Genomic DNA, 27,408 nt, shown 5'->3' on the forward strand with positions numbered 1-27,408 from the left:
GTTTTTTTTCTTTTCTCATAGCATAGACGGAGGGACCCAATATTAAATGAGTTCTTTGGGATTATTGAATGACAAAAGATGCGCTTTGGCTCCAAGCAAATTGCTTGCAGTTTTATGTACATAGGTAGATTATATTGATAAAAGAAATTATTTGTTATAAAAATGTATTGACCCAATAATAAATTATATTGGGTTTTTTAATATATTTAGATACGATTCAAAAATCAATTGATCATTCATCAAACAATTTAAAATTTAACGACTCGATTTTATCAACATTTGGTGGATGACCAACTACTTATCAAATTACTTTAATTTGTTTCACAATTTATATAAACTTCAGATAAAATGCTTAATTTTTATTGAAATTGATTACTAGTTATTTGAATTCGACAACTTGTACTGAGGTTAAATACAGAAAATAATAGCATAACAAAAAAAATAATGTAAGAACCTAAAACCAGATTGCATTCCATTCAACATAACCAATATTCTCTACTATGAAATTTCTATATTATGGAGAAGAATATATTTGCACTAGCTAATGTATAGTAAAATACTACAAAAAAAAACCCTGATTTTGTTCAAGATATTGTGTTTCTCCCATGACTGCCTCTAATTGAGTTGTTTGTTTTGCACAAGGTTCTAAATAACGTTTATTGTGTCATAGCAGGAAGCCTGCAAAAAAAGCTATAGCGAAAGCTATACTACATAGCATTTTTTAATTTTTATAAAAACTATATTATATATTTATACTAGAGGAGGGTTCAAATGCTTCCATGTAATATAAAATTTGGTCTCCAAACATATTTTAGTATGGAGGTTAGGTTGAGCGGTTCGGATCGACTGTTTGAACTTTGAAAATGATGGAGAAAGATGGAGGCACAAAAACATGGAGGCATTTGAATCCTCCTCTTTATACTATATTATAGACATCATGGCATAATTAACTATCTTAATCTATTCAAAATATTCCACATACCTTATAGTATATCATTTTGTTACTTCCAGAAAGAAAAAAAAAATAACATAAATTGTACTAAAACATAACTACTCGCTAATTTAGTAAAAAGTAAAATTAACCTCATATTTGAAAGTAAAGACACTACCCAAATTAAAAAAAATAAAGGTCCTAATTTTACCTGCCCCTTTCCATTTCGCAGAACATAAAACAAATTAGGGAATCTCTTGTAACTTTTCATCTCTCTCTTACAGACTGTTCTTTGTACTAGAATTGATTAATAAATATGAACAAAGGTCGAAATCAAAGTGATATAAGATTTCAATTAAATGTTAAAACTTAAAATTACCTAGGTTGCCCATTGGGATAGTTGTTCCTTGAAAACTTTTCTATTTCTAGCTCGATGTAGCTTCCTTATTTGATTTTGTTTGATATGTCTCTCATTTAATAATTAATATTTTAATATAAAGCTTAGTACGTCAATTGCAAAAAAAAAAAAAATCATGGTTAAAATTCAATTTGAACCTTTATTTAAAGCCCATATAAATTGAAAAAAAAAATGATCACGCTGCATAGTGCACGCTATAGCAAACTGCTATTACCACTATAGCTTTTGTATTTCAAATAGTGCATTTTGATGCTATAGCTTAGCGTTTAGGGTCCAAAAACGTTATAGCGCACTATTTAGAACATTGGTTTTGCATATGCATGATTTTAATATTAGGCATATGCCTCACATCACAGGCTACTGGGTTCAGGCACATGACTTCTGATGGAAACACACTTTATAATAACTTCTGGTCTGTACCAGTATACCAGTGTAACCAGTCGGTGGTAGTTAATTTTGACACAGCAAGAAAAAACAAACAGCCAGTATCATTGATTTAGGACACATCAAGGAAATAAGTTTTATGTTTGACTGAAAGAAGAATAATTAACAAAAAAAAATGGCGAACACGACACTAAATGAACACAGTATTGCAATCCTGGATGAAATCCACTAAAACTATAGACAAAAACATCAAAAATATTAAAAAAAAAAAATCTGTTGTATTCACAGAGAAGATTCAAACAAATACAAATCAACATCCAACACAATGCACCTCTACACATTTTCTAAAGGAAAACAGAGATTGGGCAACTGGCCAAAGAGATGAGAACTTGAGCTTAAAATTTTGAACTACAAGAAAACTTATTTTCAGATTTTTTGCACATACAACCTTGAAAAGTATATGTTTACATATATGCCCTCAGACTTGCATTCATGGATAGATTCCCCTACAAAGCCCCTTCTTGCAAAACCATTGAACTAGGATAGATCAGCAAAGAATTAATTTGAAAGGAGTTGAACATTTGTACATAATATTGCCCATAGAATTTTTTTTGTTTGCAAAAACTAGCTTTTTAGGGGACCATAGTGGAATGCAAGCTTGCAAATACACCCCACAAAGGTGCATTTTCTGAAAGCAAATGTTTATTCACAAGGATAAATATGCAAACATTTAACCTTCCAAGAGTATATGCAAAAAACCCTAATCTAGCAATGGAAGCTACTACCAATTTTCTTTGACGATCTTGGATTTCTCAAAAATAAATTTGCCTTCCTTGTACTTTTGGGTCTCTTCGTAGGCCCGTTCGTACTTCCAGCCTAAAACCTCGCGACAGTCGCGACAGTAAATATCAGCCACTGTGTGGAGCCCGGTCATCAGTTGACGGTCTTCCTTGGGCCCCACTACTATGTTCATAGCATGTGAGAATAGGAACGCACGACTGTTCCTTCCCTGGTGATTTGAACAAATGGAATTTAAAAATAATAAGCACATGGCAACAAATGCAAGTGAAGGCATCCATTTACCAACCTTGGTCCTGATCAAATGTACATACCGGTATTATCAATTTATCATACACTCATAAGTCATACTGGTACAAAGGTCAATACAGAACTGAATAACTGATTGGATCTGACAATTGTTGAACACCCCACCGGATTTAGGTTCAGAATTCAGTAAATAGATCAGAATTCTCCGATGCACCAAGCGGTTGAATCAATTTAGACCTGATTAATGTTGAATACAAAATAACCAGACTCTTTTCAACTCGACCGACTTTTCTTTAAAAAAATATCCAAAACCAATTGGCAAATAAAATTTTATTAAGCAGTAAATAACCAATCACAGATGTAATTTCATTCTATTTCATCTATTACTTGACAATTTGGCCACAACGACTAGGCTTTACCTACTCAACACAAACCCAATTTTAACCCAGTAACAAGTCAAAGATTTTCTTCAACACTCTGGTAGGTGAGGTTAGTCGAACAGACCCAATTTTACAACCAGAACCCAGCTCAACCCATTCCTATCCTTCGGCCAGAAGGGTTCCAAAATAGTTTTGTAAAACCATTCACTATCCTTTTAATTCAAGAGATCAGACTCCTCGGACAAGAGATATTCCATGGCGAATCTTGCAACGCTAAACAAAATGAACTTGTTGTTTAAACTCTCAAGAAGGAGAGGAAAAAATAATAAGAAAAAGAAAAAAAAAATCTACCACATCAGACTGATTGAACATATAAAAAGAATTAGAAGGGATTAACCTGAAATGCCTTGGAAATGATATCATCGTGAAGACATACATGATTTCGGCAATTGGAACAGCTGTACACACGAGGCCCCAATATCTCAGCCATGATTTGCAGGACCTAAAATGAATTACCCAAAATTAACTGGAGAAATTATTGTACCAGTCAATAAGTAGATGTAACAAATTATGAGGATAAATACCGTAAGAGGATTGATCTCAAGTTGATCGAATTCCCCGTTGTCAGAATGGGGGTTTAGGTATTTACGAATTTTACCAAATGACCAAAATTTGATGGTAAAAACGACGAATCAAAGCTTATCAACCTATGAATTCGAAGAGATTTGAGACCTCAGTATCAACCTCAAAGAAACTAAGTAAAGAAGGCACAAATTTGGGGGATTGCTTAATTGTAGAACTTCTCTCTGGATGTAAGAGCTAAGGTGAAAGTTCTAGAAACCCAAAACCCAAATGGTAAAACCTCGCTGGAGTGTGATCCGCCAAGAAATTAACCAAAATTTGGGAACAAGAATCTTACAAGGAATCGCAATTCCACCCCCTCTAACAAGTGAGAATCCTTTACCCGACAAATTTGACGCCGACCAAAAAAATTCGATTCCCTGAAAGAAGAAACAAGGGGCGGAAAAAATAAACAGGGGAATAGAAAATAATATAGGAATCGTACATAATCAACAGATATATAAATGCGATAATGACCAAACAAGCAAATACGAAAGAATGACCTATGTGTAGCGAAATTGGGAGAGAGAGAGGTGGTTGGTGCTTTGATGAGGTGGATTATACAAAACGCAACAACACCGAATTCAACGATTAATTTATATTAGAATTTAGAGGAGGTTTCAAATGCCTCTATGTTTTGGTGCCTCCATCATGCTTTCACCTCTCTCTATCATTTTCAAAGTTCAGTCGATCCGAACCGCTCAACCTAACCTCCATACTAAAATATGTTATATTTTTAGAAAAAAAATTTATTATTTTTTTAGATAGATACAAAAATACTGTTTTTAGATGGTTCAGATTTATTGATTTTGTACCTATCTAAAGAAATAGTAAAATAATTTCTAAAAATATAAAATTTGATCTCCAAACATATTTTAGTATGGAGGTTAGGTTGAGTGGTTCGGATCGACAGTTTGAACTTTGAAAATAATAGAGAGAGATGGAGGCACAAAAACATGGAGGCATTTGAACCCTCCTCTAGAATTTATCTGTACTGTACTGAGCTTGATTTTGGGTTTAATCTTTCTATTTGGAGGTAGTAGAAAACCATGAAATGGATACAGGGGGTAAAGATTTTAACAGAGTAGTTTTGGCTTCATCCAGCGCACAAACCATGTGCACCCTGTTTTGATTCTATAGTCAGTGCGCTGCATGGAGAGAAACCTAATCTGTTAAAATCTTTACCCGGATACCGAGCACCTCTTACGCACTATATTTTCTAGAATTAAATAGAGAAGAATTGTTTGTATATTCATTGAAAATTTTCAATTACTTATTTATTTGTCATCATAACATTAATTTTTTTTTTTCATTTTAAATTTACAATAATTGTTGTTAACCCATCAAAACTTACTATATATACATAAAAATTTAAAAATTACTTATTTTTCCAAAAACAAATTAACATTTCTCATTTTCCATTTTCAAATTCTTTAATCTAATTTTTAACTTTTATTTGAACTTGTTATTAATATTTTATTTTATGATGAAAGGATTAATTTATCATTTTCTTCAAACCAAAACGTTCTTACTATCCAATTATAACAATTTTATTTCGAATGCTAATAAATTTAAAAAAGAACTATAATCAATATTCTTTCGCATTCTAATAAATCAAATGTCGAATGCTTATATGTAAGTTTAACTACTGAATTTGCATTCATGGAAAACAACCGGATTATTTGTTTAAAACCTCAAAATTAAATAAAAATTTTAAAACTAAAGTTATTCTAAATTTCTAATTAATCAAAAAGTTTAAAATTAGATTAAACAAAGGGGAAATAAGAAAAGTTATTTGTTTTTAGTGGAAAAATAAATATTTCAAAAATTTTATGGGTATTACAACAATTATTTATAAATAAGTAAATGGTATCATATTAACAACTAATATATTCACAATATCCCAGCGGTTTATTACAATATGTTGGTCTTTGTACCGTCCGATTACAATCACAGATAGATTTCTAAGGGTCATAGAAATAGAATACAGTTCCGATTCTCACCAAGACACCAACAAAGTAAATTATTTCAAGGGGTACTAAGAGCATCTACATTCCTGAAACTATTAGAGTTTCTAATCTGACGTGACAGTTTCTAATCCAGTTTCAGGGATGTGGGAGAGTTTCTTATTTAGAAACTATGCAGGAAAGTTTCTTATTAAGAAACTGTTTATAAATTCTATGTTGGCCAAATGATTGGCTCAAATTGTTTCTCTTTTTTAATTTGTTGTTGACGTGACTTAATAGAAACTCTAAAATGAGTTTCAGGTATGTGAGAGTTAGAAACTTTAAAGATAATAATTTCTAAAAAGTAGTTAATAGTTATTTAGAAATCCTGTTGAGTTTTAGGGATGTAGATGCTCTAATATACATTAATGATGTATCTACCAAAAGGGCCCATTATCTCTCCACAAAATGAAGCCCAAGGCCCACTTAAATTTTCCGTTCGTAAATATCACCCAATAATACATCTAATATTTCCATCTAACAGCCTCTGTTGGAATTTACAAAAAAAAAAATCAAGTATTTAAAAGCTATTTTATTATATAGGGAGATGTAGGCCCCGTACGTTCACCCATTTCATAGGACACTTTGTACCAGGAAAAAAAACATTTTTATTTATCAATAATAATTATCAAACTATAAAGCTTAACTCGGTAATTTGTTGCTTCTTCGTAGTCTTATCTTGACATATATTTTGTTGTATTAATTGAGTAGAACTAGGGTCTTCTTAAGTACTTCACCATACTTATTTGTAAATTTAACTCTAAAATTTATTGGATTAGCTGCATACGATAAATCAAAATTGTTGAAATTCATCTATCTTATGAGTAATGTATTTATATGCAAAATATTAAAAATTTTAAACTATTTTTTATATAGTCAAATGGTAAAAAAATCAGTTACAAAATTAAAGAAAAATTTCCAGTGTACCCATCAAAACTTTTGAAATTGCCAATATACCCATCAAAACATCAAAATATCCTATTTGCTCATTCAAACTGAAATTCTTTTCTTTTATCCCATTTCTTCATAAATAAGTTATTTGTCTTTTATTAAAAATCAAGTTGACTAATTTACCCCGTCTTCTTCTCTGATCAATTAATTTGGCTATTTTAAACGGAGAGAACTCGTGAAGACGTGAGGAGACAACAATTGCATTCATACACACAACTAATTTGGCTTTGAATTTGCTAAAAAAAAAAAACTCAATAGAAGAAACAAAACATAGAGTAGAGTAGTAAACCTTTTCTTGTCTATCATCCTTTCTCTGCGAGGAAGAACTAGCTAACAGATCTACTATACTACACTTGAAAGGGTCTGTGTGTGGGTCGGGGGTGGTTTCTGGGTGAAGATAAATCACAGAAATTGCAAATTGCATAGTGCTACTTCGTTCAGTATATATATATATTTTTTAAATCATGAGTTGGAGGTCAAATCACTCAATACATTTTCAAACTCCTATATATATTATAAAAGATTTCCTCACTTTGTGGATTTCAAACCTATTACCTTTCATATGGGAGCCATGTGCCTTTGTCACTAGATCAAAGACAAGTTATTCGTTCAGTATAACTTGAAAGACTTTTGCATTTGTTAACTATCAATGACCAAACGACAAAAGAAAGTAATCCATCAAGAAGCCTCTGACTCCAAGCACCAATTACTATAATCTTTGACCTTCTTCATTGAACACAAAGATCAACTAGAGGCAGGACTTAAACGGTTCCCTTCCAGAAGTAAGGTGCTATCTCAATTCAAAATATCATTGTCTCAATCGTTTAGTTTAGTTGAAATTCTATTAGGCGATCTTATCCAATTCACTTAAAAAAGCAGCCAATCGGTATAAAAGATCTGAGAGGGGTTTTGCCATAACGCTCACCCCAGGATCGTGCAATAATATCCATCCCAGGTTTGTTTGCTGATAAACAAGATTGATCTCTGATTGGAATAGTCAAATCAATTAGCACATTCAGGATATCAGAGAAGAAGACAAGGATAAATTGGTCAACTTGATTTTTAATAAAAGACAAATAATATATTTATGAAGAAATGGAGATAAAAGAAAAGAAGTTCAATTTGAATGGGTAAATAGGATATTTTGATGTTTTGACAGGTAAATTGGCAATTTCAAAAAATTTGATGGGTACACCGGAAATTTTCCCAAAAATTAATGTATTAAAACTAATTTACAAACTTCTAATTTTGACCACCTGATTTTCTACTAAATTATTTCAAAATTTTAAAATTTTCACGTATTTACGCATCACTCGCAAAATAAATGAATTTTTAATGGTTTGAATTCGTCATTTGAGCTCAATTTATTTGTGAATTTAATTCTAATTTATTGAATTAGCTTCAAACGATAAATCAAAACCATCACTTGATATTTGATGCGTTTCTCGTTAAATTCTTTTTTTTTTTTTGAGAAATGCTTTTCTCATTAAATTCAACAACATTTTTCACTTGGCGCATCACATATATATATGAGCCCCAACAGGTTATTGATCTCTCCCTGACTCGTGCCGAACACCTTGTTGGTGTTTGTACTAAGCATGAGCCTTCTAACATGAATTAAGCATTTTTCCCAGCCTCATTTGATCTTTGCGACGCTGTTTAAACTTTCAAATGGTGTTCTTTTAGAGAGCTCGGGGAATCTTTTACTACAAGTGCAATATCATTATAAGAAAGTTGATCATATGATTCTGCCACGATTGGATTGCTACACAACGTCTTTTGCTAGCTAGCATACAATTAATTGTATTCTGAAAATTAATCTCTCAAATCACTACTACGTACAAAACACACATTTACTATCGCTCATTTACCATCGAGTGTGTTTTCCCAGAGATGATATATGTAATTAGGGGCAGCACTGTAAATAGTTTGAACTTTTTATCGACCGTTTGGTCTAATAACCAACCAATGGTGTTGATGGCTCTCCTCCTTTGCTATCGGTTAAATTTTAAGAACAATTAGTATATATTGAGCGATTCTTCAACATCAGTTTGACTAAATGGATGATGACATTGAAAGAGTTACTTTTACCATCTATTGTGTTACATGATCCTCTAGTGTTGGAATGATCAACACTAACTGTTTTTAACAAGAATAAAATTTGGATCATGTCCCACCTATATATATATCAGATTTATTAACCCCAACAATATAGTCAATTTCTTGATCCCAATCCTCAAAATTAACTTACAAATAAATTTATTCGTTTGGCACAAATTAATTTATTCATCTGTTGAGTGTTCACCTATCAATTCAATCACTAAATAAAGCTCACAATCTTGTGCATCATCTTGGCTATACAGATCTATAAGATATACACGTGCATCATGCATGCATCAAAATGAAATGTTTTTCTCAAAAAAAATCAAAATGAAATGTTTTTCTCAAAAAAAAATCAAAATGAAATGTTTTTCTAAAAAAAAATCAAAATGAAATGTTTTTCTCAAAAAAAATCAAAATGAAATGTAATTCCTGAAATGCACTTGGCTAGAATCTGAATAATTAATGTAAATTAAAATGTAATTTAAATGCAGTTAATTAGGTCATCACAGTTGATGGCGAGCTTGATAATGGACCGGTTGTAACGGGAGATCTGCCTGAGCAACTGCGTCATTATGTGCACCATCTGCTATAGATAGCATAAGACATTACGTGCTACAGTCTCAAAAACATATCGTAAAATTTTAACTTCAATCTAAGTAGTTCAGTAAATTACTAATATAATGAACTTGTAGAATACCAATTTTTACTAATTAAAATTTTTTTTTTACTATTTTTTATGATTTATGAAAGATGACAAAAAAATAACCTAAGACATTGGTAATTTTCTTTTATTTTTAAGTTATTTTTCATCTTCTTTCATAAATCATAAAAAATAGTAAAAATTGGTATTCTACAAGTTCATTATATAACTAATTTAGTGAGCTCCTTGAATCAAAGTTAATTTGAAGTTGATACGATAAAATTTTTAGACCTTAGCACAAAGAGCCTTATGTTAACAATAGCACCTTAGCCTTATACATATATGAATACAAAATTAAGTTGTCTCACAGCATATATTATATACAACACCAACAAATTTCATGTTACGTGTTGAGTTTCGTGTGATGGTTAAGTGGATCATTCATGGATCATTCATGAACGAAGATTTACACACTGGATGCAACTCCATGGACTAGCTAGGATGCAAACCAATTTAAGATATATAACATGTTTACATTTCGTAGAAACGCTGTTATATATAACAACCTAAAATTAGTAATTAGAAATTGCAAATAATAAACACACAGTATAGGCTTAAAAAAAGGGTAATATATAATTTATATTTTTCTGTTCTTTATTATAAAAAAGGGTAATACAAAAATATCTTAGGGGAAGATTCACACTCTGTGCATCAAACAAACAATGGCGTATGTTTCAATTGCTCAAATCTCTATAAAACAAAAGAGGTACAAATGTAAATTTTTGATGTAGCCATTAAAAGAAATTAATTATAATTGCACAAATGTAAATGTTAAAAATTAAAATTATATAATTGTTGCTCTCAAAATAGTGCCTCCCAAAATATAATTGTTGCTCTCAAAATAGCACCCTCTCAAAATTCACTCTCCACTCTTTTCTAATTTATCTCTGTTATTAATGTAAAATGCAGTTTTTAGAAAAATGCTAATAGGTTCTATAAAAGACGGGCTGATGTGATGAGCATCCATCAATTGCTTATGCGCGTTCACGAATGCAAAAGAGGAAATCCTAACACTAGAGAGAGAGAGAGAAAGCAAGAAGAAATTCAAAGAAACTAGGAGAGGACGGCTAGTTCGTGATACTAGCACACCGGCTCGCGAAATTTCATCTGTTTGTGCGAATACTGGTAGAAGAGCAGTTGCTATTGTTGTGCAATTTTGACCACAGAGGAGGAGAGAGGAAGGCCACACGCTCTTCTGTTGCTCCTGTTACGCTTCTAGTGGTAAATTATATCTTATCTAATTTACAAATAATTCTTGCTTCATATACATATTAATTACAACCTATTCAATTTTCAAAGTAATTTGCATATGCACAATCATACCAACTGTTTTCATAATTAGAAAATATATAACTTTAAAGAAATGTAATTCTGAAATCCATTTCTTACAAATTAATAATTATGAAACCCAAAGTGTTTTATTATGTAAATTTGATTCCTAATATAAATAAGAAATATAATTAAATTGATTGTCTCCAAACAAAAAATAAACGATAAATCAACGATAATATTTTTAATCTAACGTGAAAATTAGATTCCTATATATACCTTAGACCCAATTTAGAACTTGCACCAGCTAATAACTCCTAACTAAGGAAACTGATAAGGTGGAGCTTCAATCTCTCTCAAAAATAGATTCAATCCAAAAATATACCCCTTTAAAAGCTTACTAGGGAAAATTATATATTGAGATATCTTTTATTAGTTATATATACATATATATTTATGAGGAGGGTTCAAATGCCTCTATTTTTTGTGCCTCCACCATGCCTCTATTTTCTAAAACTTTAATAATTCAAAATTTAAAACTTAAACATCAAAATAAAACCGTTGGATATGATCTACATCATTTTATCTATGCACATGTAAAAAATTATGACATTTCAATTTTATTTTGATTGTCATCAAGAGCTTGTAAAAAATGCACTAATTTGGATGATTTATAGACATTGATTTTTGAACTTATTGATTCACATAAAAATAAAATTGAAATGTCATAATTTTTTATGAGCACATAGAGAAAATAACATAGATCACATCTAACGGTTTTATTTTGACTTTTAAGTTTTAAATCTTGAGTTATCAAAGTTTTAAAACATGGAGGCATGATGGAGGCACAAAAAATGGAGGTATTTGAACCCTCCTCTATATTTATATATTTCCTTGCCCTTATTAATTGACAACTTAACAAGTCTTCTAATATATATGTTGGAAATTAAACTTAGGTAATTATATTGATCAAGAAGGTAGTAAACATGGTCTTCGATCAAGCTTGGCTAATTAGAACATCTGGATCACAAAAAGAAACTCAAACTTTGATCAATCCCTTAAATGGAAGTATTGAAGAAAGAAAAATCCCGGCAATGGAGGGGCAATTGTGCTTGGCTCACTTTGAAGAGTGGTTATTTTTAGTCAGCGATCTAACCGACGATTGTTTCTTGTTGAACATCCACTCGCTTAAGAAGATTCATCTTCCGCCTATTGATGAGGAGTCGTTTGCATCCGTTAAATTGTGCATTTTAACATCATCACCAACTTCTCTTGACTGCACCATCATATTCTTTGGCGAAGAAGATAATTTTATTTTGTTTTGCCATCCGGGCGATACAGAATGGACTCAGTTGCCTGTCGACTTAGATGTCACTCATGTAAGAACGATGCTCAAGTACAAAGAAAAATTATATGTTGTTCTTCTAAACGGTATAAAGATAATCGACATAGCATCTCTTTCGACGGATGCCGGTACTACTTATGTGAAAACTCTAAACATGAATAATAAACCTAATCACTGTTTTCCCTTTTTTGGAATTGGACGTCTTGTGCACTTGGTGGAGTCATGTGGAGATCTTTTTCTTGTGAGAACATGTTTTCCTGGTACGACACAAACTGTTATTGATCTTGATATTTCCAAGTTAGAAATAACAAGAAAAAAAACTAATTGGGTGAGAGTGGAGAGCATTGGCGATTGTGCATTTTTTCTCGATTCGCATGGTAGAGGTGGGCAGTCGTTTTGTGCAAAGGATGCTCAAATGGACCGAAATTGTGTTTATCAGTTGTTGTCATGCTATGATGGGACAAGGCTCTACAAAATATGCTTGGATAATCAAACCATCAGTTTTAAATTACTACCTAAAGAGGCAATACAACACCAATATTATTGCTCTTTCAATTGGTTACTACCTCTGAGGTATATATATGTCACAATATTTATTAAAGACTATACATAATTTTATTTTTCTTTTTTTTATATTTTGTGTTATTTTAATTTTATGGCATGACATAGAAGACAAACTAACTATAATTTTAATTATAGGCCACCTGTCTCCAAGCCTGAAATTTGTATTTCATCTGAGACCAATGCGTGCGGTATTGAGGTATGTTTAATTATATTTTCCTAATTTTGTTAGTAATTAAGCAATTATTATTATTTTAAATAAATAAATAATTAATTAGTAATTACCAACTTAATTTATTATATCCCAATTGGTTTATAAAAAAAGCTCACATTCACAGGTAAAAGAAAATGAAAACCGAAAAGATGCTATCTCTTTGCAATTGGCTAATTATCTGCCTATACACATAGTGCAGTTAATTTCAAAAAAATTACCTTTGAAGGATTCCGGTCGCCTTCGAGCAGTTTGCAAGCCATGGGCTAACCTATCCAACCCGATCAAAGAAGAACTAGTGTGGCTTATGTATTGCCCAAAAAAATCTGGTACATGTCAAATGTACAATCCTTTCAATTGCAAACAATTTATGCTAAATTTGAAGAACCTTAATTCCAAAGAGTCAATCCGCTTGCTCTTCTCCAAAGACGGGTGGGTTCTAGCACTACAAGGTTACAAACAGCTTTGTTTGTTAAATCCGCTCACCAATGATTTTCACCATCTCCCGATATTAGATTATCGTTATTCCTACGGTGGTATCGCAATGTCTTGTGCACCAAACTCTTCGAATAATTGTGTGGTATTTGCACTTGTCGGTCCACTTAGAGGTGAATATACCACAATTATCACATGGCATTATGGGCAAGATGAATGGTGTCATATGGAATTCGTCAACAACTGTCCATTTCCTATGGCTGACAACAATCCAGTTTTCATTGACGGAGAATTCTATTGTTTGGGTAGATTGGGTAACATTGGTGTTTTTAATCCAGAAAACAACACATGGAGAATTCTCGATAAGCCGTCGCCTATTTATTCAGATCTAGATCAGGCACCTGAGATTGCCTCAGAATATTGTTACTTGCTAGAGTGCAGCGGTGACTTAATCTCTGTGTTTCGAGCAGTTAACATGAATTATGTCCGAGTTTACAAGTTGGATAGATCAAAGATGTCTTGGACTCTACTCGAAGATTTAGGGGATCTGACATTATTTTTGGATCCTAGAACTTCTATTGCAAGATCAGTGCCACGTAAGAGTTACAGTAACAAACTGTACTTGCCACGACTTTGTGACGAAACTAGCGCAGCGACATTTTACTACAACATGAAAACCAAAATGCATAATCCTGATTTCAAGTTCTTGAAAGAACCGTACAATTGTGTATGGTTGGAGCCCAATTTATGTAGTCATATATAAATTTACAATTAATTTATGTGTTTTTTTTTAGTTTTGTTCTATTTGTTGGCCTTCAATTAATTACATCACATGCTGATAAGTGAAATTATTTATGGAAAGTATAATCCTATAATTTTTCTATCTGGATTTTCTTTGATTAATTTTAATTTAACACAAGTTGAGTTAGAGTGAGTCTATGGTACTATGCATAGTACAGATGGGTCCGTACTACAATTCAATATCTTTGTTTTTAAAATTCTAACGGTCTATCCGAACTGTTCAACATGATTTCAATATGAGTATGTACTTGCAGACCAAAATTTATATTTTTTGTATAGGTAGAAAATCATTGTTTTGTCCAGAATTTTCAGATCAAGTGATTTTCTATCTACTTTAAAAATAATAAAAAAATTCTAATAAAATATAAATTTGATTTGCACGTACATATTTATATGGAAATCATGTTTAACGGTTCGGATCGACCATTATAATTAAAAAAACAAAGATATTAATCCGTGGTACGGACCCATCCGTGCTATGCATAGTACCATAGACTCACTGGTTGAGTTATATGTAGTTGTTTGAGAATCAAGAGATCGAAGAGATAAAACACTCTGAACTCCCAAAAAAATGATCTAAAATTTTGAATCAGAAAAAAACAACTTTGTGTGCTTAAAGAAAACCTGCTAATGAGAGCTATCCCAGTGCAGTTTTTATCTAATGGAAGTGATTTAATTAACATATTAGATAGATAGGCCGTACAGAATCAATGATGCAAAACTCGTTGGTTGTGCGCGTTCTTTCTCTTTTATTTTTTTTTTAAAGATTCGCAGAAGTTGTAAAGTCGTGAGTATATTTTGAATTTTTGATCTTTGAATAATTACAGTTTTAAATCTTTTCGTTTAGCTAATTGTACTATTGCTTCATTTCTAGTTTATGAATTTCTCAAAAATCAATAGTAAGATCAGAAATTTGAATTATAAGTGGTAACTAAAAAGAGTAGAACTAGGGTGTTCTTAAGTTCATCAAGCTCCTTGGTGAAACTCAAATATAAAACTTATCAAATCTGTTTCAAATGACGAATTCGAACAGTTGAAACCCGCCTACCTTATAAGTGATGCGTCTACATGTCAAAATTTTAAACATTCGAATTAATTTAGTATAAAATCAAGCAGTCAAAAAACGCTCAAAAAAATGAATGCATTAAAATTAATTTATTAACCTTCTAATTTTGACCAATTGACTTTATACTAAATTAATTCGAATGTTTAAAAATTTCACATGTAGACGCATCACTTGTAAGATAAACGGATTTCAACATTTCGGATTCATCATTTGAAATTGATTAGATAGATTTTAGATTTGAGTTCACCAAGAGGCTTGATGAACTTAAGAACACTCTGGTTCTACTCAACTAAAGATATCACGGCATTTGTCACTATCATATTTGGGAATCTACATCATCTGCACTAATGCACTGTTTGAGTTCCCGACCATCGATCAGAATTCAGGTGAATTTAGTATACAGATTTTTTTTAAATGAAAATAAACAAAATCTTCAAATGAAATCAGCACAGTTAGTTTGAAATTTACAAAAAAACAACTTTATCGAACAGTTGTTTCAAAGGAGGTAGAGAGACATTCGCTCAATCGAACCAATGGTTCGGTGGCGAAGCCGCCAAATGACTCGTCAATTTTTTTTTTTCCAATTAAAATATTAGAATTGTAACGCGGGACATGTAATCAAATAAATAAACTGGAATTAGGACTTATATTGTAAATAACTTTTTATCAATGGAAGTGTCAGTTTTAAGCTGACCTTCAAAAAAAAAAATATTAGAATTGTAAAAAGTTTTTAGGTAAATAGATGTTGTATCTGAGAGCAAAACAAAATATATGAAATATTTTATAATTTAGATGTAATAGAAGTATCACAAAATATTTTTCAAGCTAGATTTTTTTTATAATTCTTGTTGTGTTGTTGGAATAAAAATAAAATATTTAGATCCGAGTTATTGATTCCGGTTTAAATTTTGAATCTGAGTCAATAAATATCGTGATTGTAATTGTTCTAATACATTCAAATTCTAAGACACTTCATCTACTTTTTTTAAAAACCATTTTAAAATTTAATACTTTCATATTTTCTTAAAATCTCTTCTAAAAAAATAAATAAAATATCTTAAATTAAAATTTAAATGTAGTACAATATTTCTTTATTGACTCTGATCCAAAATTTGAACTGAAATTAATAACTCAAATTCAACTTTTTTTTTTTTTTTTTTAGCAACACAACAGTATACGCCTGTAATGACGGAGCCATTAAGATACTAGCAAACAGATCGGATCTAAAATCCAAAGGAAGCGAATCATTGAATGCGTATCCTCTGCATTAACTCAAAATGAATCTTTTGAGTTAATAAATCTCAACCATCTAATTTTAAACAGAGCCAATCCGACCTCTGCTTATGATATAAGAGGGTCTTTAATATTAATGAAGATCTAATCTGCACAAATTTTAAAACAAATCGAATGATCAGAATTCATTAACTGAGAAGATTCTTTGAGTTAATGCAGAGGATACGAATTTGCGAATCATCTGCCCATTTTCGTTAATGCAAAGATATGAATTCTATACCCGCCGGTTCCTTGCATATCAGCCCAGGTACCTGAGGTGCAAGTGTCAAATTGGAACCGTTCTTTGTACTTGGCACGAATCTCAAAGCAGCCCCTATAGTTGTGGGGAAAATTGTGAGATTGCTACTCAATAACATTGAAATTGGGAGATTGCCACTCCATACTTCAAAATTGTGAAATTGCCACTCAATAACTTCTTAAATTGGGAGATTGCCATTCTTATACAATTTTTATACTTTTTTAATTAAAAATAATCTGAAAAATTTTGTTTTAAATACGTATTTTTGTATTTCCAATTTTACCCTTCATATAATTAATTTGTTATTTTTCACTGCATACCTCCAGTTCAATGTTCGCCTCCTCTTCAAATCGTCTTCTCCGTGAGATTCCTCCTCTTCAATCCAGGCTTCTCCGTGCGTCCCCTTCCGGCGCTTCTCTGTGCATCCTAGCACCCCTCCGCGCCCCTCCAAATCACAGATCTCTCCTCTCTTGCGCAGCACGTAGCTCCGCTATCCACTTTCCTGAGCTAGCGCGTGAAAAGAAGAAGCGCCTCCAGCCGCCTCCCTTGCCCTTTCAAAGCCCTCCATTTCCGGTAAGCACTCTCTTCCTCTCCCTCGTTCTCCATTTCTGTATGAAATTTGCTCCAAAATTTGCCTCCTCCCTAACCCTAAACATTAACTCCTCCAGTACCTTGCCATCGCCTCCTTCAGTCCGATCTAATCAGCATGTATCGCTCAAATCAGTCCTCCCATGGGAACTCTACGCAATTGATTTTGTCCACCGCTGCCCAGCCGAGTGATTGATGTGAAGAGATTTGTGAGCGGTACCACAGCAAATCCACAGATGGTATTCTACAAATGCATAAACTACAAAAAGGTACTGAATTTTTGACAAATGATCTCTAGGTTTTACGGTACCAGGTTGGTAATAGATTATCGGCAAAGGATTTTGTAGATGCATCTATTGTAATAGTATAGTCAGTTAATGGAACAATAGGTTATAATAGGAATAACAGCACAAGCCGATTCAGTTATGCATTGATGTTAGTTAGACACTAATGATGTTAGTTAAGCTGTTAGAGATGTAACTGACATGAGATTAGTTAGCTGTTAGAGATGTAACAGTAATGAGATTAGTTAGACAGTTAGACCTAAGAAACATAACTCAATTTGGCGGCTCAGAAACATAATTCAATTTGTAAACTCAATTTTTCTTTATCCTTTAATTAAATTTGTCTATATATTATATTATTGATAATTAAGGTCTATAATTAAATATTTTATAGACATAACTCAATTTGTAATTAGGGGTTGTAATTAGTGAGCTGTAGAGAGCTTATCTGCAATATATGTCCAAATTACAATAAGACATCTACTTTTTTTGAGTTGGAGGTGAAACAATTAACATGGTAGCATTATATTGCACTAAATGTTTTTTGGTTGGTTCTTTTCTTTTTAAGGTGTTTTTTTTTCTTATGCTTCTGAATTACGAGTATGATTTGCATATTAGTCACATTTTCACATATAATTAACTTTATGGAATAACTTGTTTCCCGTACATTCCTTGAATCATTTTATTCCCTTTTTTAGGTTTGAGAGGTCCAATTCTCTTTATATAGCAACAGGTACACTCAATCAATTTCACTGATAAAATCAAACGCAGAAGCAGATGTAACCAGAAGTAAATCTGAATTATGCCAGTAGTTGCAGCATTACATAGATTTTGATTGTAATTATGCGCAAGTAGTGTACAAGTGTATTTTGATTAGTATTTTTCTTCTTTGGCAAGATTATTATTATGGGATAGATGCTTGCAAGTTTTTTATTATGGCTTGATTATGATTATGATTAGTATTTTTCTTCTTTGTGCTCGTACCTATTTATGCATTCTAAATTGTGTTGAGACCGGAAGTACTGGCGCAAAGATGTATGCAAGAGATATAGCTTTGGTTTAAACACGGCTAGCAAAGAACATGCATGCCATTGTGCATGTTTTGATCATGCATAGAAATTTTTATCTTCTTTTCTTTGTGTTTTCCTTTCTTTATACCTCATATAAACTAATTTTTCTCACTAAGTGCTAAAATACTGGACAATTTATTCACATGCCACCTCTTTTCAAAAGAAAAAAAATGATTTGCTCATTTGTTGTTTGAGGCTTAATTGTGGCTAAATGAGAGATCAACAAATACCAAAAGTCGGTACAGCACCAGAATAGTGAGGTTCATCTCTTGTACCAAGCTCAAATTGAATTCATACGAATCAGACCCATAGGCAAGTTGCATCATCTCTTGTTCGTCAAGAGAGCGCAAAAAAGTGCAACAGTTCATAATGAGAGTTCATACCAATATCTTGCAAAATGACCCCCAAATATTACAATCTTACAAAAGACCCATGACAAATATTACAATCTTGCAAAATGACCTCCAAATATTATAATCTTACAAAATGACCCATGACAATATTACAACCTTGGAAAATTTACTTCCATGTGTTTTTAACAGCCTCCGTCAATGATTAAAAAAAAAATAATTATCCTGAAATAATACAAAGCCTAAAAAATAGAGCCCATTTGGCTTTATAACACTTTAAATAGTAGTAGGACATGTATCAAAAAAATAAGGTTGGACTTTTACAATGAAGGAAAAAAAAAGTAGCCTTCTGCAAGTGTGAGATGAAACCAATAAGCATACACAATTTAAATCATAATATTACAATATATGTATAAAAAAAAAAAAAAACTAATAATAAATCATAATATTTTAGAATGCTCTATTAAGGGCATTTGATAAAGTAGCTATGTACTGGTAAGTAAAGAGAGAAGAAAAATTGAGAAGAATTATGATTTCATTGATACTTTCACAATTTGATTACAGCTCCTTATAAGGATTGATTACAAGTATTAACTAGCTTAAACTAAGCTGTTACAACCTAACTACCATGATCTGTTATTAGTTACAACTAACTAACAGAGAGGCACTAACTAACCAAGTCAACTATAACCACTAACTAACTCAACTGCCATAACTGCTAATAGTATTACTGGCACTGTAACAGGCCTTGGTACCAACCTGTTTTGTTGTCTTCAAGTTAAATAATGCATTCTTCTCCCTTGCTGTATATGAGGCGAAAGAAATTGTGTATGCTGTCGGGGAAGAAATCAAGGCATCAAGGTCATTGTTGTATATGAGGCGAAATCAAGGCATCAATAAAAGATGCGAAATCAAGGCATTTAACAGGAGCCGGGATTTTTGTATATGAGACGAAATCAGGGCTTTATTAGTGATCTTCGGTACTGCATAGTCTAGATAAGAGGGGAAATCAAGGCTTTATTAGTGATCTTCGAACTATGCAGTAATTTTCACTTATTAGTGATCTTTCGTACTGCAATTTCATAGCAGTTTCACTTATTTAGAATTGGGAAAAAAATCAACGAATAGAAGAAATGCAGTGGACGGGAGGAGGCTAGGGTTCTCCAGGGGAAGAGTCTCCTCGTTATGTTTTTTATCAAGGGTATTTTAAGTATTATGTTTTTTTTTTTTTTTTAAAGATTAATACAGTGACAATGGCAATCTCCCAATTTAACAAGTTATTGAGTGGCAAATTCACAATTTTGAAGTATGGAGTGACAATCTCCCAATTTCAATGTTATTGAGTGGCAATCTCACAATTTTTCCCTTGTTGTAATAGGCACCGGAATACCGGATCGAATTTGACCCAGCTGAGATTAATCTGGGCCGTCTGTTATGTTTGATTGTACCATCAGGTACCTGGTGGGACACGGACTCTTCCTAATTGTTATTTCTTCCATCTGCTTTCTGTTTTTGTCGAGGCTTTTCTTCCCTGATCCTGATCGGTCGATCCGATCTCCTCCTTCCATTTTCGTTAGGTCGATCGACCAAGTGAGAGAAAGAGAATAGCGCAGAATGCACGGACGCCCGAGAAAAGCGTCGAAACAAGAGGATCCAGCCGCCGCCGCCAAGTCTACTCGGCTTCGGGAGCTACAGTCTCAGCTCCTTCATTTCCACCATAATCACGTGTATTGTTTTTTTTTTTAAACCCTGTATCTTTCTGTGAATTAGATTAATACTGTTCAAGAATACGGACTCAGCTTTGATGCTTTCCGTTTCGAAGCTAATCTTTAACACGGGGTTGTAAACAAAACGACCAAACAGTAGACTTTGGATAAATTGAACCTAGCTTACAGATCCAATTTTAACGCTTATTTGATGTATTATGATAGATAATATATTTTCAGAAATATAAGGGAAAGTTATTTCAAGCATAACTTAATAATTCATAATTGCTCACGACCTGTTATGATTAGGAATTTTTTCTGTGACATAGCTATACAAAAGAGGCAGTTTCAGTTAGCTCAAAGTTATTAGAGATAAATCCAGAGGTTTACACTGGATGGAACTACAGAAAGCTTGCATTTCAGCATAATTTAAAGGAGGTTTCTGATACAGACACCATTAAATCTGCCATAGAAGATGAGCTGAGGATGGTGAGTTTTTTCTGTCCTTTTATTTTTTGCAAAATTGTTTAAAGTTTCTGTTCATATCTTTTCTTATTTGAAATGTGCAACTTAATAGATAGTGCAATCATTAAGAAGTAATAAAAAAGCTGAAATGAGCCTTGTCTGTAATGTTTATCACAATCATGTAGCTCTGCATGTTTCTGATAAGTTAAATCAGAGTACATGATGTGGAGCAATTAGTATTTGGTTTTATATTGCTATGATTTGCACATCCTTCTTAATTTGTTTTCAATTTTAAGGTAGAAGTTGCACTGAGAAGAAACCCAAAGTCATATGGGGCATGGTACCATAGGAAATGGGTCTTAGGACAAAAACTGGTACCGGCTAATTTTGATAATGAATTTCGGCTGTTAGATATGCTTCTTAAAGCTGATGCCAGAAATTTCCATGGATGGAGTTACCGTAGGTAATTTGCTTTTTGCAATTTTTAACCTTGTTTGTATTTTTGGAAGTTCATGCCTGTGTTATCTGAGGATGATTTCTGATGCATAACATAAATGTTCCAATATTTCACGTCTAAGCCCTACATTTGCTGATGTGATTTTTATTTCTTTATTACAGTATTTTTTTTTTTTAATTTATGGTTTCTGGTCTTCTAGTCAGGAGTAGGTACCCTTGTAAAGATAGATATACCCCACATCCTTATGCAAGATATTATGCATGTACTGTAAAATGCACCCATGTCCTTTTCTGTTTTTCCCAAACAAGTGCCCAAACTGTACCTCATTTTTTTTCCATTGCAGAGATAAAAGATTGATGATGGGGGATAAATTTGGGTATATTAATAAAACTGAAGAAAAAAAAAGTTAGATATACATCATATTTTCTGTAGTTGGTAGGAAAATATGGTGTAATATGATGTTTTGTAAGGATAAATCAAGTTATTGCATTTTTGTAATAGTCTTTTTCTCTCAGATATATTGCAAGATTAAAGGATGTGTCAGAGGAAGAGGAGCTTAAATTTACCATGGATATGATTAATACAAATTTTAGTAATTACTCAGCATGGCACAACAGGAGGTAAGAGATTATACTATCACTTTTGAAGAATTTATATCTAAATTACAGTGTTAACTATAGTTGTTTAAATTGTGTGTAAACTGTAAACTCATCTGAATCAATACATTGCTATATTGAAATTCGTAGTAATAATTTGGCTCTTAATTTCTCATATATAGAGTGGGTTAAGATAGCTCTAAAGTAAGGCCCTTTGAGTATGAATTACATTGCGAGGTAAAGGAATGTGGTAATGTGAAAGTTGTGGGTCCAAAAGGAGCATTTGTTAATTTTGCATCCATTTGTTATAATTCAACTGATAGATGAGCTTCCCCTTTATATCAATAAGAAGGTGCTATCTAGCTAGTAATATACTTCAAAAGGACTATAATTTTAACTTTTGTGTGGGATAAGGTGAATAAAAACAGCTTGCATTTTTCCAGCCCGGAATACTTGCATATAATTTTTGTTTTTCCTTTTTTTTTTTTTCAAAAATGCAGCATGCTTCTTTCCAACCTACTAAGGAATAAGGTGAAGGGATTCCTTGAACGAGAAAATATTTTGTCAGACGAGTTTGAACTAGTTAGACAAGCTCTTTTTACTGACCCAAGTGACCAAAGCGGCTGGTTTTACCATTTATGGCTTCTCGATCAGACCTCTACACCTCATAAACCACATTTAGTTTCTTCATGGCCTTCTGACGGATGCAATATTAATATTTCTTCAATATTCAAGGAGAAGTGTGAAAGATTCCCGATAATCTTCTGCTTCAACCAACAAGTTGATGGTGTAAATTTGGCCACAGTGACAGTTAATTCAAAGGCGGTATCCAGTGAACATGTCACTTGGAAACCTCTTTCAGCAAATAATTCCAGAAAGTCAAAAGTTTGGGGTGCTTTTGTGGAAATTTTCAATGAAGATTTTGATAATTCACAGGATCTTTCTGTTGAAATTGGTGTAAATTTGTGTGGGAGCATTGTGCATTTGAAATTTGTTGTCAAATTGAGCTGTATGGATCATCAAGAGAAGGATGGAGGTTGTTCTGAGGAGCCGTTTTTGTGGGACTGCCTTGAGAAATGTCAAAACTTAGGAGAAATCCCTCCTAATTTTGTTTCTTATGATTGGCCGGGGATGAGAGATGAGAGTGTGGGAGAGGATGTAAAATGGCATTTGGATACTCTGTCTGCTGAGATTGCACTTTTTAAAGAGATGTTAGAATGTGAAGAAGACAGGTTAGTAGATCTGTACAGGTTATTTAATTTTATTCATTTTATGCTGACCTTAACAAAGTACCAAAATTGCCCTAGATATATTACTCAGTTTCTGCTTTTATTGAATATAGGTACCACCTAAATACCAGTCCAAGCCAGTACATTACCAAGCTTTTAGCAACAATATTAGAACTTCCTGTTTGATACTTAAATTAATCTTCAATCAAGAAATTGTTAAGAACTGAAAAGTTGAGAAAAAGGGTAAGTGTAGTCAACTCCAAATGGATATATCATCTTGATTATTTATTCTGTTTCTTTCAGCAAATTTGTGAAGCTGACGTTGGCTAGACTATTGGGTGCACACAATTCAATAAAACCCGGAGGGGATTCTTATTTTGAGGAGACATTAAATCTATTTGATGACTTAATAAAGTTGGATGTGCCCCACACTAGATACTACAGAGATGAAAGAAGCCTTGTTTTATTGGATCAGGTAGCATATACCGAGAACTTCTTTGAAGCTGCAAATGTCTTGATCCAATAAAATTGTCGAATTTTTAACAATTTGGGTATGCTACAAATGTGGTACTATAATAAGTGATAGTGCGTTCTAATTGCCCATATAGTTTTGTTTACAATTCAATATGTTGTTCCTTTTTTATTTTTCTGAAAAATCCGACCATTTTTAATGTAGTTAGTCATTACATTTAAGATGGTAAGCTGCACTCTGGTTAGTACGTTCTAATAGCCCATATAGTTTTGTTTACATTTCATATGTTTTTTTTTTTTAAAGGAACTAGTCTGAAAATCCGACCATTTTTAATGTAGTCATTTCATTTAAGATGGTAAGCTGCACTCTGGTTGGTACCCACAATATGCTTGTACATTTTTTTTCCTTCTTTTTTTCACACTTAATATTACTTCAATTTGATCCCTAACCATTAATTTTTGTAAACCTTATTTTTAGAAATTCCAAATAACCCCATTGTATTAACATAGTGGTGTCCTGAAGACCAACCTGGGGCTCTACAAATAACTCCAAATTTTATTGCTATAAATATGGCAAACTAACCAGTTATATTTGTCAAAAGTACTATACAAAAATTGAGCTAGTATTTTCTATCTTCATGTGCAGTTGACTTCTAGCAAAGATTCCGTGGTGAAGTACTGCAGTAAATGTGAAACTCCCAGCTTCAGCTATTTTAATCCACAATTATGCATACATTTTTCGGGATTGAATTTGACCCGAATTGGGTTTGCAGAACGGCTCTTGTGGGTCCAGATACTTGATCTTAGCCACAACAATCTCACATCTGTATTAGGTAATTTTGTATCAAGGACATTGTTACAGCTCTGTACCCATATCAGTCCACACTTATTTTTAGGATATGTGCAGGATTTTTTTGGATACCTTTTGATGATTAATAATCAAGGAGTTCTCATTTAGCCTTGATTAAGCAGTTAAATAGTGACATAGGGGGTCCCATCTGTAAAGAAAGTTGTAGATGAGCAGTTAAATAGGCACTTTTAGTATGAACCAAAATGCAACTGGTACTGATCCAAAATTGCAAATGGTACATACAGAACATTCTGTGGTGTTGCCATTTTTTATTATTACTATATATGATAATTGTTAGTTATTTAGTTTGTATTTTTCCTATTTCAGGATTAGAGGCCTTACAACTGCTAGTTGGTCTAAATCTGAGCCACAATCAAATAACGAGTTTTACAGCACTCGAGCCGATAAAATATTCAAAATCACTGAAGGTTCTTGATCTATCTTTCAATGAAATTGGGTCCCACCCAGTTGATACTACTAGGTATCTCTGTGCCTCTCCGCTGTCCCACACCTACGATGCAACTGAAATAATAAATGAGCTTGCAAGGGAGAATATTCAAATTGGGGACTTCTGGGAGGCTGTTTTATTGTTCAAGTCCTTGCAATTGGTGCAATTGGACATGCAGGGAAATCCAGTTGCCAACGAGAGGTTTAGGGTTTTGGTGGAGAAGGTTAATCCTTGCCTGAGATGGTTAGATGGAAAGTCTTTGAACTGATTTTTTTTTGCTCAGGAATCGGGACAAATGTGTGAGAATTTTGTGCTCAATTACTGATGCATTTGTTTGAATTAAAGTTGCATTTTTTGGTTCTATTACTATCTTTTCGTTTCCATTTCTTTGTAATTTTGAGTAATTATTTATTCTTAATATTTATTAAATTTTGTTTGAAAGGGTACTGTGGCTATTAACCGCAGCTACCAGTTAAACAAAGGGTACTGTGGCTATTAACCGCAGTTACCAGCTACCAGCTACCAGTGATCAGTAGGATGGAAATTTTACGTCGAGGCGCAAACGTGACTAACGTTGTGTGTCCAAATATATGAACACTTGTAATGGCACAAGCATTTGATTAAAAAATATAAACACCAGTATGATAATCTTTCCGGCGATTTTTATTAATATCTCTAAAACAAATCAAAATTTTAAAAATGCCCCTGCTCCCAATTTTTTTTTAAAAATGCCCTGACCGCCTGGGCTTCGGGCGGCCCAAAAAAGCCTGTGAGGCGCTACCCCCTGGGGCGGCCCAAAGCACAAGTGAGGCGCCACACAGCAGGGCGCCTCATGGGTGTGTGTGTGTGTTTTTTTTTTTATTTTTTTTTTTTTATAGAGAAATGTTAGTATTTTGATTTGAATAATTTTGTGAAGAAAAACGGATTAAAATTCATAATAAATCCAGGAATTTAAAATTCAAATACATTACTAAATAATACAGTACCGTCGAGTCCATAGAATAAGGTAACATAAAATTCATACAGCAACAACCAGTTCAAATATCAATTATACAAACCGTTACAGTTAAAACATAAAATACTACAACAACATACAATTGGGGTCTAAGCCTTACGAGACGAGGAGCTTGCTCCCTTTTTTTCCTCAGCCCGACAGACGCACGCAGGACACTCCCACGTAGTGAGACGAGCGTCGTTCAGCAGATCTGCATGCGGGTCCATGCAATTGGGATGAACAGCTTTGCCACATTTATAACAGAAGAACATATCCACCATATCTCCGTTCAGCTCACATAAGCAGCACTGTCCCCATCCAGGTGGAGGGACCCTGTCCACCCAGCCTTCCATCAGCATTTTTCTAATTGATGGATCAAGAGTGCTCAGAAATTCTTCATTATTTTTGGGTGAAAACAATCTTTCCAAATTCCTCATCGCGTAGGCTTCAGCCGTCCAAAAATTATTAATGAGTGCTCTTTTTGCTTCGCGTTCGGTTTTAGTTCTTCCTCTATTTTTTCCAACTTTGGGTGCCATTATAACTAGGGTTTCAAGTGACAGCAATTGATTAGGAGGCTAATTATGTGCGTAATTAAATACTAACTGTACAGTAATCAACGGCTAATTAGAAAATAATTAGAAAATATATAAAAAATAATTGAAATAAATATTTTAAAAATAATTAAAAGAAATATTTAAAAAATAATTACAAAAAATATTTAAAAAATTATTAAAAAATTATTTAAATTACCTGTGGCTGTAGTCGCCCAGAAAATCGCCCGAAATCGCCTTGAGCGCTTTCTCCCTTCTTTCTGCCTTTGAGGTGGAAGGTAGACTGATGTTGGAGTGAGAAGAGAGAGAGAGAAAAAACGAATAAATAGGCATCCCTAGTGGACCGCCCGTGGCCCAGGCGGTCAGGACCCTAGCAAACCGCCCCTGTCACAGGCGGTCTGCTGGGAGTGTGGGTCGCAAATAGTGAAGAAATTGTAATTACTTGAATATAATTTCTTAGTTTGAATGTAATTACTTGAAGTATACATGTGCTGCTTTTAATTATATTGTTGAACTTTAATTGTATTGTTGAACTGTGTTATAATAATGAAATGTAAAGTGCAAACAACATAATACCAACATGAACATA

The 27,408-nt window shown here is 33.0% G+C and overlaps 2 protein-coding genes across 5 annotated transcripts; one reads left to right on the forward strand and one right to left on the reverse strand.

Moving 5' to 3' along the window:
* Positions 1-1,968: 1,968 nt before the first annotated feature.
* Positions 1,969-4,179, reverse strand: LOC144557281 (Yippee family putative zinc-binding protein). 3 transcript variants are annotated; one of them, XM_078305831.1, is made up of 3 exons: positions 4,080-4,179; positions 3,558-3,662; positions 1,969-2,742 (listed from the first exon to the last, which is right to left on the reverse strand). In XM_078305831.1, exons 2-3 carry the CDS (start codon positions 3,648-3,650, stop codon positions 2,515-2,517), a joined length of 321 nt encoding a protein of 106 aa, XP_078161957.1. In that variant the 5' UTR covers positions 3,651-3,662; positions 4,080-4,179; the 3' UTR covers positions 1,969-2,514. The 3 variants fall into 3 exon arrangements, with proteins under 3 accessions (XP_078161957.1, XP_078161959.1, XP_078161958.1); XM_078305833.1 differs by having other exon boundaries at positions 3,810-4,177; XM_078305832.1 differs by having other exon boundaries at positions 3,745-4,177.
* A 16,327-nt stretch (positions 4,180-20,506) lies between these two features.
* Positions 20,507-25,635, forward strand: RGTA1 (RAB geranylgeranyl transferase alpha subunit 1). 2 transcript variants are annotated; one of them, XM_078305485.1, is made up of 8 exons: positions 20,507-20,779; positions 21,088-21,247; positions 21,520-21,686; positions 22,196-22,300; positions 22,777-23,508; positions 23,809-23,980; positions 24,623-24,809; positions 25,154-25,635. In XM_078305485.1, the coding sequence occupies exons 1-8, from the start codon at positions 20,667-20,669 to the stop codon at positions 25,540-25,542; spliced, it is 2,025 nt and encodes a 674-aa protein (XP_078161611.1). In that variant the 5' UTR covers positions 20,507-20,666; the 3' UTR covers positions 25,543-25,635. The 2 variants fall into 2 exon arrangements, with proteins under 2 accessions (XP_078161611.1, XP_078161613.1); XM_078305487.1 differs by having other exon boundaries at positions 20,561-20,779; positions 21,524-21,686.
* Positions 25,636-27,408: the final 1,773 nt, after the last annotated feature.

Source organism: Carex rostrata, chromosome 7 (assembly GCF_964058835.1).
Source record: "Carex rostrata chromosome 7, lpCarRost1.2, whole genome shotgun sequence".
NCBI classification, from domain to species: domain Eukaryota; kingdom Viridiplantae; phylum Streptophyta; class Magnoliopsida; order Poales; family Cyperaceae; genus Carex; species Carex rostrata.

Coding starts and splice junctions, on each gene's coding strand:
- RGTA1 (XM_078305485.1), top strand. CDS start 20,667: ATGCACGGACGCCCGAGAAAAGCGTCGAAACAAGAGGATCCAGCCGCC. Junction 20,780..21,087: donor CATTTCCACCATAATCACGT/GTATTGTTTTTT, acceptor TCTGTGACATAG/CTATACAAAAGAGGCAGTTT. Junction 22,301..22,776: donor TCAGCATGGCACAACAGGAG/GTAAGAGATTAT, acceptor TCAAAAATGCAG/CATGCTTCTTTCCAACCTAC.
- LOC144557281 (XM_078305831.1), bottom strand. CDS start 3,650: ATGGCTGAGATATTGGGGCCTCGTGTGTACAGCTGTTCCAATTGCCGA. Junction 2,743..3,557: donor TCATTTCCAAGGCATTTCAG/GTTAATCCCTTC, acceptor TCAAATCACCAG/GGAAGGAACAGTCGTGCGTT.